Genomic DNA, 17,977 nt, shown 5'->3' on the forward strand with positions numbered 1-17,977 from the left:
CGCACAAATTTCGAGAAATTCCACAGCACAGCACAGCCAGATCAGCGACGCGTCTCTTCGTCATCTTGGCCCGGCTGCTCCCATCATCGCCGTCTTGCTTTCGACAGGGGCTATCGTGAGACCCCCTTCGATGTCATGCTACCATTTTTGGCGGTCAAATGTGAGATCGTCGTGTTCTGCCGACGAGGAACGAGAACGCATCGGCTTGGTTGCCGTTCTGGCTCAAACTCTCGGCATGATTTCAAGCAAAACGTGCGCGGAGAAGAGCATCTTGCAGCTTTGACTCTTCTTTCTGCGTTGAGCCCTGGGTCTTCAACCGTGCAGCCTTGCCGCCGGTTCACTCAGCAGCGATGGGCACCAAATACACATGCATACGAGCCTCGACACTCTTCTTTGCTCGATGTGATGCAGCAGAGAGCCGCCTGGACAGCAGTCTACAGTACAGGGCAAACAGGCCCATTTCATCTCGCAGGCCGGCACTCGCAAGGAAGCTTCATCTCTCGACAGACCCTTCTTTGTCACACGATACGCAAGCAGCAGCAGCAGCAGCAGCAGCAGCCCTCGTCCAAAACGCTTTTATTGACCTATTTTTCGAAAACTTAAAGCTAAATTTGGCCAAAAAATGCGACTTTTTTAGGTTGCTTTCAACAACACTCATCCTGCCATCACCGCTCGCCTTCCCTTCGTCCACCATCGCACCGTTCCTATCTCCACCCTTGCGCTCATCGGCAAACGCAGACATGGCTTCTCGTGTAGTCTCGAATCCGTCTCCTGCTGTACTTTGAATCTCGGAGTTGTGCTGTCGCAGCACTGCAATACCTCTGTCGGCACACTTGGCCGAGAGAATGGGTTCCCACGCATCGGCCCGACCGTAGACGCCAACGTCGGAGGATTCCGTTACTGAGCTGCTCCGTAGTCAGCTTCCATCCCAGAGCCAAGATTCGAAGCGTAGTCATCATGTCCGACGCAGCTCCCGCGCCTAGGGGCTCGGACGACGCTCGTCAGGCTGGGCCCTCAGGCACTTCGAGCCAGATCGACAACGGCGCGCAGAACGTGGCTGCTTCTTCGACGTCCGCCTCGCATCAGCACGAAGACATCGACTCAGCCTCTCTTGACCTCGGCCAGCCAGCGCTACCGCCTGCTGCTTTGCTACCAGCAGATGTGCCTCCTCTACCAAGGAGACCAGCTAATCGTCAGGATGCCCTCATGGACGACGCCTTGCGCTCTCTGCCACCCGCTGCAGAGCGCACCATTCAACGCCAACGGCCCCCTGCTACCGTACGCTCCATGTTCAACACTTCCATCTTCAGTGCTGGCTCTTCATCCTCACAAGCCGGTCCCTCCTCCTTCGCCTATCCTCCACCACCTCCAACAGCTTCGACCTCATTCCATCGCACAGCCACCTCAGCCAGTGCCAAAAGCGCCGCATCGATAGGCAGCAACTCTCAGGACTCAAATCATCGTTCCAGATCCAATCCGCTCAAAGCCGCCTTCAGCAGAGTTGCCAGCTTCGCTGCCCCTTCTAGTCCATCACCAAACATCGCGCCATCTTCGCCCAGGACTAGAATTCGACCTTCTCCCGTGTTCGAACTCTCTTCGGTTCAGAGAACCAAAGAAGCACGAAGAGCCGCTCGACGAGAGGCGAGAAGGCTCGAGAAGCTAGCACGCCAGGAGCGGGATGCCGAGCTTGACTTTGCCGATGACGAACAAGAGCGAGCCGGCTCGCACATGCCTCGTACATCTCCACGAGCCGCGCAGCTTGGCGACGAGATTGTAGAGCTTCCAGCCGAGCCTCCCTTGGACGTACCAGAAGCAAATGCTCCCACCGCATCGGCACTTGCCATGGCTTCCAAAGTGGGTCGCAAGCCCAAACGCAGACTTCAATTCGCTCCAGATCAAAGACGCGTCCGCAAGGTCGATCTGCCTCCCAGCTTCGAGGTTGAGGACACGTATCGAAATCTGGACGACTACGTCACAGCATCTCGAGAGCGCCGTAGAACTCAACGTGGACGTCGCAGCGCCAAAGGATCGCGCAGGGCTCGCTCACGACGCGGCTCTCGCAGCAGTCGTGCAAGTCGCAGCTCCGCCCGCAGTAGCGCAGGGTCCAGTAGCTCGAGCAGCTCTTCATCTTCGTCATCATCCTCTTCGTCTTCCAGCGGCTCCTCCAGCTCTTCAAGCTCGGGTAGAGGTATCACTATTGCACGCCTGCGAGCCTTCTTTGGTGACAGCTCCAGCTCTTCCTCTAGCTCCGATTCCGACGATTCGTCCTCCGGCTCCTCTTCGTCATCCTCGTCTTCAAACTCATCCAGCAGCAAATCATCAACTACAAGCGGCGCACGCTCACGACGCTCTTCAGCACGTCGTCTCTCCTTTTCAAATGTGCGCGGCAAGTCCCGCCGCAGCGCCAAAGCTCGTTCACGCGCCGATCAGTCCGAAGCTAGCGATATACCCGGTTCACCAGTCTCGAGTCGCAAAGGTCCTTTGACGCCCTACTTTGCCCCCTTGACCGACTTCCCGCGCGGCAAAAAGGCTGCAGAGAAGCGTCAGATCAAAAAGGCAAGGCAGGCCGCCAAGCGCGCAAAGAAGCGCGAAGCCCAGCTCATTCGACAAGGTCGATTGCCGCCCAAGCCCAGTCGAAGTGCTCGTGCCAAGGCTATGCGAGCCAAGGAGCTAGCCGGTGGAGTGACACAGTATCAACTATTCACGCCGATGAAGCTCCCCATGGATCTGGACTGCACCACGCTGTCCACCTTGGAAGCCACCCCGGATCCACAGCAGGGCACTTCTGTCGTACTCAAGAGGACCATGAGGACGCAGACTTGGGTTCAGGTCCGCAATCAGCTCTACGTCATGCGAAACTACCTTCGACAGGCCGATGTGCAAGGCGGCGACATGGGTCTTGCTCCCGAAGCAGCGTACCCAACGCTCCATCGACACCATCGCCACGCCGCCAAAGCTGCAGTCGAGAAAGCCCACCATCGAAACAAGACCGCTCATGAGAAGGATGGAAAGACGTCCCATCATCACCGAAAGACTCCCGTTCCCGAGCCAGTTACGAAAGCACCCGAAGAAGATGAGCTCGACCTTTTCGACGGTGACCTGGCTCTTCCTCCACCTGCCTTGGAATTGCCCGATGACATGGAAGAGCACGACCTCGTCGGAAGGGGCAGCGATCTCAGGCATGCGTCTTCCTCTCCAAAGCACTCGTCACCGGGCGGCCAACAACCGTCTTACATGGATTACCATCACAACCTTCCAGCCGACCAAGAAGAGGAAACGCGCACAGGCCGACATCTGTCCGACATCCCACTCAGCCCGAACTATACCACAGCTTTCGGCAGAGATTTTGGTCGCACTCCACGGATCTTTTCGCAGCTGCGAGCCTCTGGAAAGAAGCGCGCTGGGAAGGACAGCGCTTCCGCCCCTCTGACCTCGGATCCTCCGTCGGCTGGGAAAGAGGGCAGTCAAAACAGCACGACAAAAACGCCATCGGATGGCGACCCGAGCAAAGCGACCGCAGCGACGACCGCAGCGGAAGATGAAGGCGCATGGTGGCTTCACGTCCACTGCCCTACCTACAAAGACATGCACGAGATCTCCAAGCTCTTTCCCATGCATCCGCTCACAGTCGAAGATGTGCTGCAGCAGGACCCGCGCGAAAAGGTCGACGTCTTTGATCGACTTGGCTACTACTTTGTCGTCATTCGAGCCATCGATGAGCGATACTTCCGATATACGTCGACAAGCATCAAAGGCTCACCTGGCTCACCGAGTTTCACCGGGTCTGGATCTTCCAGTGCTACCGTCCACGGCGAGGCTGAGGCAAAGACGAAGAACGGCGAAGACAACGGACAAGACACCAAGTCTGAAAGCTTGGAGCTGCGTGACCTCGCTGACAAGACCGCGACGAGCCCTGAGGACGGACACTCGAACAAACACCAGGACGGCGGACATAACGCACGTCTCGCAGCCCCAGCACGGCTTGGTAAAGGTCGCGTCGAGATCGTCGAGGGTATCGGCGGCAAAGAGGGTCTCGAGGGCGTCAGTGTTGGTGGCAACAATCTCTACCTTCTCGTCTTTTCGCACGGCGTCATCTCATTCGCCTTCGAAGACGTCAGCAAGCACATCGATCGCGTCGCCGCCCGTCTCTTGGAGATCACGCGTCCCGTCGAGCTGACAGCCGACTGGATCGCGCACGATCTCTACGACTCGGTGGTCGACGCCTTCTTCCCGCTCATCTCGTTTGTGCAGTCGGAAGTCGTCGAGGTAGAAGATTTGGCGAGCGTGCCGGTCAGCAGCTCGACCAGCCGCAAGAAAAAGACCAGCTTCGCGCCCAAGCAGCGACGTCAACGAGCGTTGCTCGGCTCCAATCCTCAGGGCCGACTCATCAGTGTCGAGCCTGTCTCAGCCATGTCGTCACCCACGGTGTCTGAGGTGGAGAAGCGGACGCCGATGCTGGAAGTGCGTCGACTCAAGACGATCCGTGCGTTGCGACCGCTGCCGATCCTGCCTCTGGGCGACGGAATTCTCAATCGCCTCCCCGACTTCCTCGTCAAGCAAAAGCAAAAAGTGACCATCTCACGCCTACCCGAGTGGGAGTTCAAAGACACGCTCGAGGCCGAGATGCGACGTACGGCAGCCGAGATCGACGAGGCGAGCAACTCCGTGTTCGACACGCAGGCCGCCGCAGACCAGAGCATCATGCTGCACCGCATTGCCGACACGCGCAAGATCGTCACTGGTCTTTCGCGTCTGCTCGGACCCAAGAACGACGCGGTCAAGGGTCTTCGAAAACGACTTGCCGACATGCAGCAGCTGCAGCGGCGAGAAGAAGCGTTGATTGGCGGCAACTCGCGCAGCACCCTCGCCCGAACCGAGGTGAGCATGTACATGTCCGATGTGCACGACCACATCATCTCGATGCTCAACCAGCTCAATTCGGGCGAAGGCCGCTTGTCCGAGATCCACCACACCTACCTCGCTCAGATCACCATCGAGAACAGAAAGTTCCGGCAGGGGGCGGATACGGCGATCCTGACGCTCGCGAGCGTCGCGACGACCGTACTGATCATCGTGTTCATCACGTCGATCTTTTCGCTCAATGTGGCGCGACCGGGGAACGAGCTGGAGAGCGATCAGCACGCGTGGTTTGGCGGCATCGTCTTTGTCGCCGTCTGCGTGCCGTTTGTGCTGTGGAGGTACGTCAAGTGGCTGTACAAGGAGAGCAAGAGCCGTGTTGCCCGGGTCAAGGCGGCTCGTTGAGAGAATGCATTTCTTTCGCATCGCAGGGCTCATGCCCATGCCTTCACGTTGTTTCAGAATCATATTATGGAAAGGAATGAAAAGTCACCAAGAGCAGGCGAGAGCGACGACTGTGACGTCGGATGCCAATGCTTGCTGCTTGAAGACGAGTTCGTCAAACACACGAGCAGCACCGGCCTTTCATCTTCAGCCCTGAATCTGAAGTCGGAAGCTGGACCTGAACTTCCCAGCATCATCCTGAGTGAAATGCACGCTAGCAAAACGGTGAAATGCTTGTATTGAAGATGGCAAGACGTGATCTTGATCAACAGATCATGCGTGCGCTACGAGTGTACTAGAGCGACACCTTCGGGAGTGCGTTCGCCTTGCTATCCCGCAAAAGCGATTACCACGAGGCCTTGGCGATCTGGAACTTGGCGGCGATGAAGGGGAGGGAGAAGCCAAAGACGAGGAAGGTGGTGAGGCCGATGGCGACGGGCACCTTGCGCGTGGGGCCCGAGGGGAAGGGCAGCGACTGTTGTGCGAAAGCATCGAAGAGAAGAGGTTCGAGACGCAAGAGGAATAGAGTGTCACAGATCAGCATACGGATACATATGATCACAACATCTGGCAGCTGTCGGATGGCAGCAGCAAGTGTCGTCTGCCAGCAAGTCATGCGAGGGGCGGCTGCTATGTGCGATGCTCGATTGCTCGCTCTCTGGGAGGCTGAAAGGATGATGGAAAACTCACAGTCTCGGCGGTGTTGTCGACGTGGAGGTTTCGTCGGAGCAGGGGAGCCTGCTGCTGGCGGAGCGCGGTGCGCGCGGAGCGGACGGTCTGGCGAGCGATGATGGACATGTTGACGATGGATATCTGTGATGTGAGGTTTGCGGAGATGGGATGACGGTGAGAAGAGTCGGTATCGAAACCTATGATGGCGATGAGAGCGCTTTCCGACCAAAGGCTGAATTCGGGTGTGATTTCGATGATCAAATTACAAGAGCATGACAAATCAAGCTTTTCACACCATCACGTGCAGGGCAACTTTTTGGTAGAGTGTGGAGCGGCTTAAATTTCTCTGTCAAAATTTCCAACGAACCCTGCATCTTGGCCTTCCACCCCTCACCGCTGCCCCTCATCTTGAACACCCTGAACTGGTCTCGCAACGATCTCGACTCAGCTTGGAGCAGCTCAAGGTCCATTTCGCACACATACATTCCGACCAGCAGCTGAGTCGAACAGAGAAGAAGCTCTCACCATGCCGGGCAACGCAGAAGCTTCCTCTTCGGGCACAGGCGGCAAGCCCGCCGCCTCTGGCTCTTTCAAGCACGTCGGCAACAAGATGAAGCGCACCGAGCTCTATCGCAAGTACAAGGCCGAGAAGCGCAAGGACAAGTTCGCACGCCGATCCGCTCAGGCTAAGGAGGAGCGCGGCGAGGACGGTGCTGCCAAAAAAGCGGCCCGATTGGCGGCGAACAAGACGCGGACGATCGAGAACACGCGTGATTTTAACCCGACCATTATCAATGCGCCGAATACGCACGAAGGGCCTGGACCGAGCAGCTTGGACAAGAAGGTGGGAGAGAAGAGCGATGGTGAGGACTCGGATGAGGACGATGCGGAGGAGATGATGGAAGAGGAGGAGCAGGAGGCGGCGGAAGAGATCGATGATGATGAAGATCCCAGTGCGCCACCGGCCATCCTGATCACGACGTCGATGCCGTCCTCCTCGACATCACCGCATCTCGACTCGCTCAACGCACGCTCGCACCCTTCCGAGAAGACACGCGAATTTGTCGACGAGTTGCTCTCCGTCTTTCCCGGTGCGGAATACCGCCCGCGCTCGAAAGCACAGGGTGTAGGGCTGGGCAAGATCTGCGGCTGGGCGCGCGAACGTCGGTTCGGCGCTGTCCTTGTCGTCGGCGAATCCCGCAAAGAGCCTTTCGCGCTCACAGTCATTCAGCTTCCTCACGGGCCCACAGCGTTCTTCCGCCTCACATCCATCAGCACGGGCGCCGAGATCTACGGCAAAGCACGCCCCACACCACACACCCCAGAACTCATCCTCAACAACTTTACCACCGTCCTCGGTCACCGTGTCGGCAAGGTACTGCAGAGTCTGTTTCCCAAGATCCCCCAGCTGGAGGGAAGACAGGCGGTGACATGTCATAATCAGCGAGACTACATCTTTTTCAGGAGGCACAGGTATATGTTTAAGAGCGACACCAAGACGGCGCTGCAGGAGATCGGGCCGAGGTTTACGCTCAAGTTGCATAGTCTGAAGGAGGGGCTGCCGAAGGGCGCGGGCGTGTGGGATGGAAAGTATAGCGAGGAGTACGCCGAGTTGGAGCCCGAGGAGGTGGAGGTGCTGTCGAGGCAGGAGGAGGGCGAGGAAGGAGAGAAAGTGGTGGACGCAGAGGGGTCAACATTGAGTGGAAAGACAGTGAGCGCAGAAGGGACGGGCTCGTCGTCGTCAAAGAAGAAGAGACAGCGCGGAGAGGAAGAGACGGTGGGCATGGACTTCCAATGGAAGCCGAAGATGAGCGTCTCGAGGCGAAACTTTTACCTCTGAGACCAGGCTCGTTGCTTTCGTACCCATTGTCAAGCTCAAGCTGCATCCACGCTCCTCACTCGACATTGCAATCATGCATTTCTATCCAGCTGCCCATGTGTCACCTTCTGAGCGCTTCGATGGCATCCTGAGTGGAAGTCAAAGGTGCTCAGTCGCGCCGCCTGAAGCTGCAGCAGTCGCGTGTCCGTGAACCTCAAGAAGAAAGAGCTGGACCCTGAATTTACTCGACGCTCAGACTTTCACCCCGCGTGGCTCACCTTCGCATCTTCTCTTCCGCCTCACCACACCATCTGCGACCTCACTGGCTTAGCATCAGCTTCGTCCAAGCGCAACAATGAACGCGCAACTCCTCAACCCGTTCACCATCGAGATCCCCGACTCGGTCTCCTCGACGCTCTCCACGGCCGAATGCAGCACGCTCCTCTTCAACCACGGCCGCTCCACCCTTTCCGGCCAGTACCTCGCCGTCGGTCGTTCGGACGGCTACATCACCGTCTGGGACATCGAGACCCGATCCGTGCTTCGGTTGCTCTCCGGTCACGTCCGTGCGGTGACAGGGTTGGCGTGGAGTACGTACAACCGGTACCTGGCGAGCTGTTCCAACGACTGGAATGTCATCGTTTGGGATCTGAAGGCGAAGAGTGCGGGTGGAGCGGCGATGAGAGATCCACCAGGTGTGGGAAGGGAGGGGATGAATGGAGATGGAACGATGGATGCAAGACTGCCATTTGCAAGCGAGAGGAAGACGACGATACGCTTCGACTGCGCCGTGTCGTCGGTCCAGTTCGCGCCGGATAGCAGCAGACGGTTGCTCGTGGTGCTCGCGTCTCAGGAGGCGTTTCTGGTGGATCTTCAGGAGCGAGTTCGATTGCGACGTAGAAAGGGCGCGCAGGTCGAGGTGGAAGATGTGCACTCCGCGCCCCGGCGTATACCTCTGATCGGTACCACAACAAAGCCTTCCTCGTCAGAAGAGGAAGCGGAAACCTCAACACCAGCCGGCATCACAGCAGCCCGTTACACGCCCGACTCGCGCTTCGTTGTCGCCGGAACCTCCAAGGGCTCCCTTCTCATCTTTGACGCCATCTCAGGCGAGTTGCTGGACGAGCAAAAAGTCCTCTCGACCAGCTCAGGCGTCAAGGAGCTATCCTTCGATTCGGCCGGACGATACCTCGTGGTCAACTGCAACGATCGTGCACTACGTCTTCTCCACGTCTCTACCACCACTTCAACCACCTCGGAAGAGGGGCGGCCTGCAAAACGCTCTCGAACCTCCCTGAACCTGACACTCGTCCACAAGATTCAAGACATGATCCAACGCACCGCCTGGAACAATATCGGCTTCAGCCCTTCATCCGACTACATCTTTGCCGGTGCTGCGCACAAGGCGTCTCATAACGTCTATGTTTGGGACCGAACCTCTTCTACTTTGTCGAAAATCCTGGAAGGGCCGAAGGATTGGAGTATCGGCGTGGATTGGCATCCGAACAGACCGATGCTCGCGAGTGCCAGCAACACAGGCGCGATCTACGTGTGGTTTACCCCGAGCGAGGAGATTTGGTCTGCGTACGCTCCAGGGTTTGAGGAGCTGGAGGAGAACGAGGAGTACGAGGAGCGCGAGGATGAGTTTGATTTTATCGATGGGAAGGAGGGGAGGGATAGGATGCGGATGGTGGAGGAGGAGGCGGCGGATGTGCGGGTGCGGGTGGAGGGGAGAAGCGTGCGGACAGGGGTGGAGATGCGGGTGGTGGAGGAGCTGCTGGAGATGGGGGTGGAGGAGAGAGAGGGGGCGGTGGGGAGAGCGCTGCAGATGGTGGTGAGCAGGTTAGGGGAGCTGTGCCAGGATTCGGGGTGGGTAGCAGCGACAGGGGCAGAGGGACAGGAGAGGATGCTGGAGTTTGTGGTGTTGGACGACGACGATAGCGATACATTCGTCATTCCGCCTCGTCTCGAGATCGACTATTCCGACTTTCACGACGATCACTTTTAGACAGCGCATCACAATCGTCAAACCAGGTTTTCATCGCATGCGTGTTCCTTGTGCCGGTTCCTGTTGCAATTCCACTGCTTTCCGAGGTCCCTTACCAACCGCTCATAGTGAATTGTTGATGGCGAGGGCTGTTCAGAACCCAAAAACCTTCGCAGAGCGTTCATTAGTCAACGCCTCCATCGCCTCCTTCCTGTAGGTATCCTTGATCCGCGTGACATTCCCGCCCTTCAACTGCAACAGTTCCCCACCCTCCCTGTACCTGGGCCAATCCAATCCACTCAGCACCGTCGGATCGTGGTAGTAGGTAAAACTGATGTATGCTCTGGGCATCTTGTCCTCCAGCACGGGGTCTTTGATTCTGCCATCGGGGAGGACGAAAAAGTATTTGAGCTCGCTACCGTGGTACGCACCCAGCGGGCTGCCGGTGCCATTGGCGAACTTGTCATTCTGCTGAAATTCGAAGGACCATACATTCTTCCCGTTCTTCTTGCCGGCAGTGGCGGCGCGCAGATAGGTTCGGCGGTGGGCTTGGAAGGTGAAGTCGCCGAAGAAGGCGGCGGATCGTTTGTACTGGTTGCCGGTCGAAGGTGGATAGACGCGGGAGGTGAGGTTGGTGGTGCCTGCCGAAGTGGTCGTTTCGGCGTTGTAGTACGGCGAGCCGAGGGAGGGGATGTCTGGGTAGGCCGAAAATACGCGCTGAAGAGCTTGCTCGGTGTAGGAGGTGTTGTAGATGACCGCGGCGGAGCGGACCCAGGTCTCAAAGTTTGAAGAGGAATTGAGGTGTTGCTGGGCGAAGAGGGGGCCTTCGTCGAGGTTGTTGCCTGCGATGACGGGGATGTCGGCCAGCTTGCCCTGGGGGAGATTGACGGAGGGATAGTTGGTGATCAATTCGTAGTCGACGAGGGGGAGCCAGGCGAGGGCGCCTGCAATCGGAAACGTCCCTCCAGCTTGACCTGTCAGCGCAAAGGATACCTCCAGAACATCGTTCGCGTTTGCGGCACGAAGACACTTGAGCAGCGTCCCGTTGCCACCCGTGCACCCAACGCCCGCCGCCAGGCTTTCGAAGGACTTCTCTACGGCCGGATGTTTGGGCGTGAGCAGTGGGCCGGGTGCAATGCCACCCGAGTCCATGATCGCCGCGTGCCAAAGCCCTTCGTTGTCGCCATCGTAGGCAAAGTTGTTAAGTGCGACACTCATCGCCCCCGCGCTCTCGCCAAAGAGCGTCACCCTCCCCGCATCGCCGCCAAACTTTCCAATGTTCTTCTTGACCCACTTCATAGCGAGACGCTGATCGTACAACCCTGCGTTGCTCGTCGCCCCCTCCGAATCAGCCACTTCCGACCCACCGATGAAGCCAAACGGTCCGACGCGGTAGTTCATCGCAACAAAGACGATGGGTTTGCCAATGTCGACGCTCCTCTGCACGAGTTCGCTTGCGTTGTAGGCGGGAGTGCTGCCGACGAAGAACGCCCCGCCGTAGATCCAGGTGAGCACGGGGAGCTTGGCATGTTCAGTAGTGCCGACAGGACGGACGACGTTGATGTTGAGACAGTCCTCGCTCATGTTGTAGAGCGGAGAGGGGGCAGCGGGCTGCATGCAGATGTCACCGAAGCGGGTCGCGTCGATGGTTGAGCCCGGGTGACCGTCGACAGGTTGAGGCTTGGCGAAGCGGAGATTGTTGATGGGGGCCTTGGCATAGGGAATGCCGAAGAATTGCTCAAGACCATAATTGGCGTCGACGATACCACGGACTGTGCCCTGATGCAGCTTGACTGTGGGCTGGCAATCAGCGCCGCGAGGTTGAGGAGCTACTGAGGGGAGAGCTGAGACCAGGCCGACGGCGGCAGCTGCCGCTGCGACCAGATTTAGAGGAGATAGCCGCATGACGAAGAAGGTGGATAGTCAAATGGTCGAAGGGAAGGATGGAGGGAAGAAGCGTGCGAGACGGGAAGGGGGGGGGGGACTCAACCTCATGAGGGGCTCTCTTATATCTTCATTGCGAGCCCCGGTCAAGGCGATGCTCGCACATGGGCATCTACAGTGAAGCACGAAGGCGTAGCGAGGTTGAACGGCTTCATGGATGGGGCTCAGAGAGGCAACGGTCTCGCAGCAGCAGTAGCAGCGAATGCAGGGCCACCCCTGATCTCGCTTAGCTGCTGTGCAGATCCTGCCCTCAGTAGCCATTCGGATGGACGTCTGCCATTTTCCTGGTGCAACACTGGCAAGCCCATGCGCCCCGCATAGTCGCCTGTATCGAGAGCAACAGGAAAACGCGGCAGGACCAAATCACGGCGAAGGCGATCCCTCGCGGAGGATCAGAAGGGGCCCCAAAGGCGTCAGGTAGCGCTGTGTGGGGAATTCAGCCAGAGACTGCGTGTCCACCTTGCGCATCTGCCTCGAGGACCGCGTCGAGCCATGTCTGACAGGTGTCGACCCCACACTTGGAACATCCCCACATCCCGGCGGTGACTGTGCACATTTCATTCAGCTAGCGAGCGGAGCCAGAGTCGCAGAAGCACGTTCATGCATGATCCCAAGGCCATGGCAATGCAAGGTCCAAGGGCAGAGCTGCAACCGAGCTGTTGGTCCTGTTCGACAGCATCTTCTGGTTGATGACGGCCGAAATGAAGGCCCAAGTCGGCCGGAACGCCAGGGAAATCGCGGAACGGTGAATTTCGACTGGGACGGCGGGACTTGCACGCCGGCGGGGGGCGGCTAAGCGAGATTTTTGGAAGAGGAGAGCGGCGAGCACGAGCCTATGGATGGCATGGCGAGCAAGCGAGGTGAGCTGCGCGTGCTGCGCTTGCAGTTGCATCGGTTCGAGTCGAGCCGACGTGGGGCTCCGCGATCCGTGCTCTCGGGGCTCATGGTCAGTCACGCGGCTTGCTGCGTGGTCCAAGCAGTTGCCCAGCGAGAAGATGCAATCATGTAGGATCGGCATCGTCGCATGGACATGGTATGACGGAGCAATCTGCTTGCTAAGATAGAGCCATGACAAGGTACATGCAGGAACAGCAGAACGACACAGACTCTTAAATGATCGATCAAGACAATGCTGCCGCTGCCACAAACCAACACTCTCCATCAAAGGCTCTCATGATCGCTGAACAATGCGATGTCGCTTCAATGCGGAATGCGGAACGAGGAGGAAGTGTATTGCGCTTTTGCTCATGCTCGTGCTCATGCTGCGCTTTGTTCGCTCCATGGAAGGAGGAAAGAAGGGTCCCAAAAAGCAGAGATGCACGCTCATGCACGTCTTACCGCCCCGGACGCTCGTCTCCGTATGGTTGGACTTGCTGGTCCAGTTTGTCACTTGTTCTTTGTCAACCTGTCCATGTCATTGATACGCAGCTGCGCAGGACAGCGTGATAAAAGTGACAAGAAAGTGCTCGCCCAGCGACTAATCTCGGTCGGAACGCGGGATACAGCTGACTGCGGCCGAATCTTGTTTGAATTGGTCTCCATGTGATTGCTTCAAGCAACTGAGCCTTCAATCAGATCATTGTGATTTCGAGCAACTTGGTCATTGTGATTGCGATTGTGACTTCATCTCATCGGTAGCCATTCTCTCCGCCTTGCCGTGGCCCCTGCGTCTGCCTCTGCATGGACATGTTGACCTTGGACCATCAACTTATTGACCATTGTTCTTTTGCTTCGGCTCCATCTAACCGGATCGAGACCCTGGCTGGCTCGTCCGCGGATTCGGAAAAGTGAAATGGCAGCACTTTGGCCATCCTAATCTCCATCGATCTATCACATCGACATCGACTCATCCTGGCATCAGCCTGCCGACGCCACCCTCACTTCCACCGTCCCCACATACGGCTTATCGCGTCAACCGACCACCGGTTGCAGCATACCACCTCCCAATTCATCTCACAAACTAGCGCCATTCGGGTGGAGCTCCATAGCCGCTTTCCGCCCACCTCATCACCTCGGCTCTCAATCAGAGCCCCGCTGCACTCAAATAGCGCCCCTTCTCTCGACCTTCAAGAGGCGGGCTCCTGCTCTCAATGTCTCGCTCATTCGTCTACGCTCGTGCTGCTCTTTCTCTCTGACACTGAGCATGTCGACTCTTCGACCATTCGCATCACACCACCACCATCATCATCGTCACCATGGCTGATGCGCCAAAGCCCAACGTCAATACGCGTATGCCCAAAGGCGCAAAGCGTCCAAAGACGTCACGCGCCTGCCTCGCCTGTCGCAAGCTCAAGGCCAGGTGCGAACCTGCCGCTGGTGCCAAGCCCGTGACCATCGATGACCCCCAATCCTCCTCTACTGCCTACACCATCTGCCATCGCTGCAAGACCCTATGCATCGACTGTCTCTACGAGACTCCTTCTGGTCAAGTTGTCAAAGGCGAAGACGTGCAGCCTCTTTCTGCCTCCACTCCATCCCCTCCAGCCGAGCATAATCGTCCTCCTCGTTCCAACAAACGTTCCAGACCCGAGGACGATCCCTCGGCCACCTCCAATCCTTTCAGCAATGATCGCGCCGTCTTCCTCTCCCCTGCCATCTCACCTAGCCCTCTCACGCGCTCGGTCTACAGAGACATCGACATTTGCTCGCTCCAGAATGCCTCGCCTGCTAGTCTGGAACGTCCCGTCTTGATCGCCAACGCCTTCTCTCGACTCATCGGTGCAGCTCCCGCACTCAAGAGCGATGCTCAGCAATATCTTCTCAAGCTGTCGGGTGCCTTCCCACAGGAGACAGCCTCTTCTAACAGCTGGAAACAAGCGCCTCCAGATCTTTGTATAGGAAAGGCTGCGGCGCGCCTCATGTCTGGCCACGCTCCCTCGCCCCCTTATCCTCAGCACGAACTCATCTTCCTCAGCCGCTTGCTTCAGCCTCACGAGCACCCGATGCGCATCCTGTTCCAAGGACTGTACGGACCTTTCACACCCTTCCTCTCGATACCCTTTGAGGAGTCACTCAACCTTTCGACCTGCCAATCCGAAGCCCAGTGCTTCTTGCTGCTCACCATCTATCTCGTCGCCTTGCCGCACCTCGAGCCAACCATGTCCATAGGTCCAGTCAGGCAGCCACTACGTAAGGCCGTGGATGCTATGCTTCGTCGCGCCATGCACTCTTCCCTCAACGACCATCTCAACATCTTTGCTCTGCACAATTGCGCGTCCTTCTTGCTCTTGCCCGTCGATGGCATGGTCGAGGCTCATCGTCCCATCTCGACCCCAGAACAAGAGGATGACGGCTTGCTTGAGTTCGCTCTCGACCTCAACCCTAGAGCAGCCATCATCACAGCGCTCATCGTGGCGCAGCAGCTCGGCTACGCCTCCCTCGCCTCCAAGCTGCCAACAATACGTCAGTCGATCGAGACGGATTCACCTGCCGTCGGCCACGCTGCAGATGAAATTCGGGACGAATACGCTCATGCTGTCTTGTGCACCTTCACTTGGCTCACCCTACTTCAATTTCGCGCCTCGATCGACGTTGCCGAGGAACGCATCGAGTGGGATTCCTTGGCTCAGTTCGAACACGAGATCCCACGCGTCCGCATCGAGGCTCTGACCGCCTCTATTTTGCCTCCACCATCGTTCCTCTCGCCTCGTGAGCAGAGTCGATGCTGTTGGATGGCTCAGCGTGCCGAACTGTACGCCATCGCTCGCGATCATCGCCATACCAAGCGTGCCTCAGCATCCTTCACCAAGAAGGAAGCCGAGGAGCAAGCAGCTGCATACAAAAAAGCAGTCGACGAGTGGCGCTACAAGTTCAACGAGCAGATGCGAAGCATGAGCACCGAGTTTCGCAGAGACCCTCGTGGGCTAGGTCTGCATCGGTACTATTCCATCTTTGCCAACGCCGAAGCTCAATCGCTCCAAGTCTCCATCGGCTCGGTCTACCACAAGGAGTTTGTTAGCGACATGCGACCTAGGCTCGAGGACCCTTTCTACCAAGACAGTGTGCCCTGGAAGTCGGCTCCCACCATCATGCTCGGTCACGAGAATGATCGCCTCACCAAGGCCATCCTCATCAACTTTGCCTTCACCGATGCCATGCTCAAAGCCATGGGCCATATCTCGAGCTTGACGCCCGTCATGCCCCAGCTCTACGACTTTGTCTCCTACGAAGAGTCAGCAGGCAGCGAGATCCCATCGCTCTGCATTGTAGCACCACCCAACATTCAGGCTGGCCTCTTTGCCGTTCCTCTGCTCGCAGCGGCAGACCTGCGTCTTTCGGTGATCGAGACGTGGGGTGCCAGTGCTTCCTACTTCAACCACCACATTCTGCCTCTGCTCACCAACTGCGTCAAATCGCTGCGTGCCTGCCACGTCAACGTCGCACTTCCCGGCGTCCTCAAGATCCCCTTCACTACCGCCAATCCCATCGCCGACTACTTGCAGGGCCCCTTCGAGATCCTTATGCGCAAGGTGGCCTCCGCTGAAGAGCGTCTTCAGATCTCTCATGTCGAGAGCATCCTCACCAATGCGTTCCTACTCTCGCGCAAAAAGAAGGAAATCGAGACCATAGCCGAAGAGCTGGCACCCGACGCACCCGAGATGGTGCAAGCGATCGCTGACAGCCAGAAGATCGAAGACGAGATCTCGGCCAGCATGATGGGCTCCCTGCACGTGCAGGCGATACAAGAGATAGAGGAGGACGAGACCGACTACGCCGTCAAGGTCTTCGGCTCAGATTTGCGCCAGGGCGACATCAAAGCAATCCGCAAATCAAGCAGTGGTATTCGCAGCAATGCCGCGACGCCAGACGCGGAAGGAAGTGCGCGAAGGGGACGACAGATCAGAGTCAGCAGCGAGGACTCCCAGCCAAGGGCGAGCACATCTGGAAGCGTCAATGAGCAGTCGTCACCTGCCTATCGCGGCACCCGTTCCATGGCCGAAAGTACTCGTTTCTCCAGCCCGGCCGCCACTTCGCAGCCGCTGCAGTCCTTGCCTCCAAGGACCTCGGCTAATCCGTACATCCAGGCAGTGGAAGCTCAGCACGATCTCAGCGCACACAGAGAGAACGACACGTTCACTTCTACCGCACACAGCAACGACGCTCAATCGTCCCCATCAGTGTTGCACCAGCGGCCACCATCGGCATTCGGATCCGCAGTGGCGACTGCCGGTCCGCCGCGTACAATGCCGTCTGACGCGTTCTCAATGGCCTCCTATACGGATCGTGGTGCATCTGGCACAGCTTCGTCACGCTCCCAGGTACAGGATCAAGTGCATGACGAGCATCATCCTCCGCCGACTCGGGCATCAGCATACGCATCTCAGCCCACTGCTGATGGACATGCGTCGTCGGGCGGTGCGCTCGCCGCCTTTCTGTCAGACTCTGACAACACTCAACGTCTGGCCGCGCCCGACCAAGTCTTTGCATATCAAGCGAGCTCTGACGTCCCTTCAGTGCATGCAATTCCTTCTGGATACGACGCCACGTACCGGCGACCTTCCGATGCAAGAGCCGGAGGCGCTGCATACCCAGTTGTCTACTCGACAGAGGCTGTCTGGCCTGTGAACGCCTCCGGTGTGGCAGTGTCCGAGCCTTGGCCCGCGTCGACGCACCAAGAGCAGCCACAGTACGGGAATCCTGACCGACCTGAGCACGGCTTCCGAGGTCATGCTGCTCACGGCAAGTACGAGCCATACTTGGAAGCTCCAAGCTCACGTCAAGCTGTCATGCAAACGGGCCCGCACGAACTATACCCAGCCGCCCATCAGCAATCTTCACAGTACGCAGGTCAGCACGATGGTCAATACCCATTGCAACATCCGTCTGCAGACCCTCGGTACTTGTCTGCGCAGCATCAGCAGCAGCTGCAGCAGCAGCAGCAGATGCATCCGGGCGAGCATGGAGGCGGAACATCTGGGATGCCTGGCCACTACGCACCAGCAAACCAGTTGCATCCCAGCGAGAACCAGCCTCAGTCTAATGTTGCTTGGGACGTTTGGAATTGGACCCCTGGCCAGCAGCAGCAGCAGCAGCATCGTCATCCTCAGCAGCAACCTCAATACCCACAACAACAGCAGCACTATTCGGGCTGAGATCTCATTTACATTCGCATCACCTGCAAGAACAATTTGTAACAACATCGCTCAATGGCATCCGTCGGTTCTCTCATATCTTGCACGAGCACACCACATCCTGTCTATCACATTGTCACTGAGCTTGGCTTGATGATTGAGTGATTGAAATTTCCTCGCCTC

The 17,977-nt window shown here is 57.7% G+C and overlaps 6 protein-coding genes across 6 annotated transcripts; 4 read left to right on the plus strand and 2 right to left on the minus strand.

Annotated features, from left to right (window-relative positions):
- Positions 1-957: 957 nt before the first annotated feature.
- On the plus strand, positions 958-5,262 carry PSEUBRA_000182 (Mg2+ transporter protein, CorA-like/Zinc transport protein ZntB; the record flags this gene model as incomplete). The annotated part of the gene is made up of 1 exon (XM_059464328.1): positions 958-5,262. One exon carries the CDS (start codon positions 958-960, stop codon positions 5,260-5,262), a length of 4,305 nt encoding a protein of 1,434 aa, XP_059320953.1.
- A 385-nt stretch (positions 5,263-5,647) lies between these two features.
- PSEUBRA_000183 (Cytochrome c oxidase subunit VIIc) lies at positions 5,648-6,099 on the minus strand (the record flags this gene model as incomplete). Its single annotated transcript, XM_016435822.1, has 2 exons — positions 5,648-5,776; positions 5,992-6,099. 2 exons carry the CDS (start codon positions 6,097-6,099, stop codon positions 5,648-5,650), a joined length of 237 nt encoding a protein of 78 aa, XP_016294787.1.
- A 400-nt stretch (positions 6,100-6,499) lies between these two features.
- PSEUBRA_000184 (Brix domain protein) lies at positions 6,500-7,813 on the plus strand (the record flags this gene model as incomplete). The annotated part of the gene is made up of 1 exon (XM_016435809.1): positions 6,500-7,813. The coding sequence occupies one exon, from the start codon at positions 6,500-6,502 to the stop codon at positions 7,811-7,813; it is 1,314 nt and encodes a 437-aa protein (XP_016294788.1).
- A 334-nt stretch (positions 7,814-8,147) lies between these two features.
- PSEUBRA_000185 (WD40 repeat) lies at positions 8,148-9,800 on the plus strand (the record flags this gene model as incomplete). Its single annotated transcript, XM_016435808.1, has 1 exon — positions 8,148-9,800. One exon carries the CDS (start codon positions 8,148-8,150, stop codon positions 9,798-9,800), a length of 1,653 nt encoding a protein of 550 aa, XP_016294789.1.
- Positions 9,801-9,932: 132 nt separating this feature from the next.
- Positions 9,933-11,684, minus strand: PSEUBRA_000186 (Carboxylesterase, type B; the record flags this gene model as incomplete). The annotated part of the gene is made up of 1 exon (XM_016435812.1): positions 9,933-11,684. One exon carries the CDS (start codon positions 11,682-11,684, stop codon positions 9,933-9,935), a length of 1,752 nt encoding a protein of 583 aa, XP_016294790.1.
- Positions 11,685-13,918: 2,234 nt separating this feature from the next.
- PSEUBRA_000187 (Zn(2)-C6 fungal-type DNA-binding domain protein) lies at positions 13,919-17,815 on the plus strand (the record flags this gene model as incomplete). Its single annotated transcript, XM_059464329.1, has 1 exon — positions 13,919-17,815. One exon carries the CDS (start codon positions 13,919-13,921, stop codon positions 17,813-17,815), a length of 3,897 nt encoding a protein of 1,298 aa, XP_059320954.1.
- Between the last annotated feature and the right edge of the window lie 162 nt (positions 17,816-17,977).

The sequence above is a fragment of the Kalmanozyma brasiliensis genome (assembly GCF_000497045.1).
Source record: "Kalmanozyma brasiliensis GHG001 unplaced genomic scaffold PSEUBRA_SCAF1, whole genome shotgun sequence".
In the NCBI taxonomy this organism is placed as follows: Eukaryota; Fungi; Basidiomycota; class Ustilaginomycetes; order Ustilaginales; genus Kalmanozyma; species Kalmanozyma brasiliensis.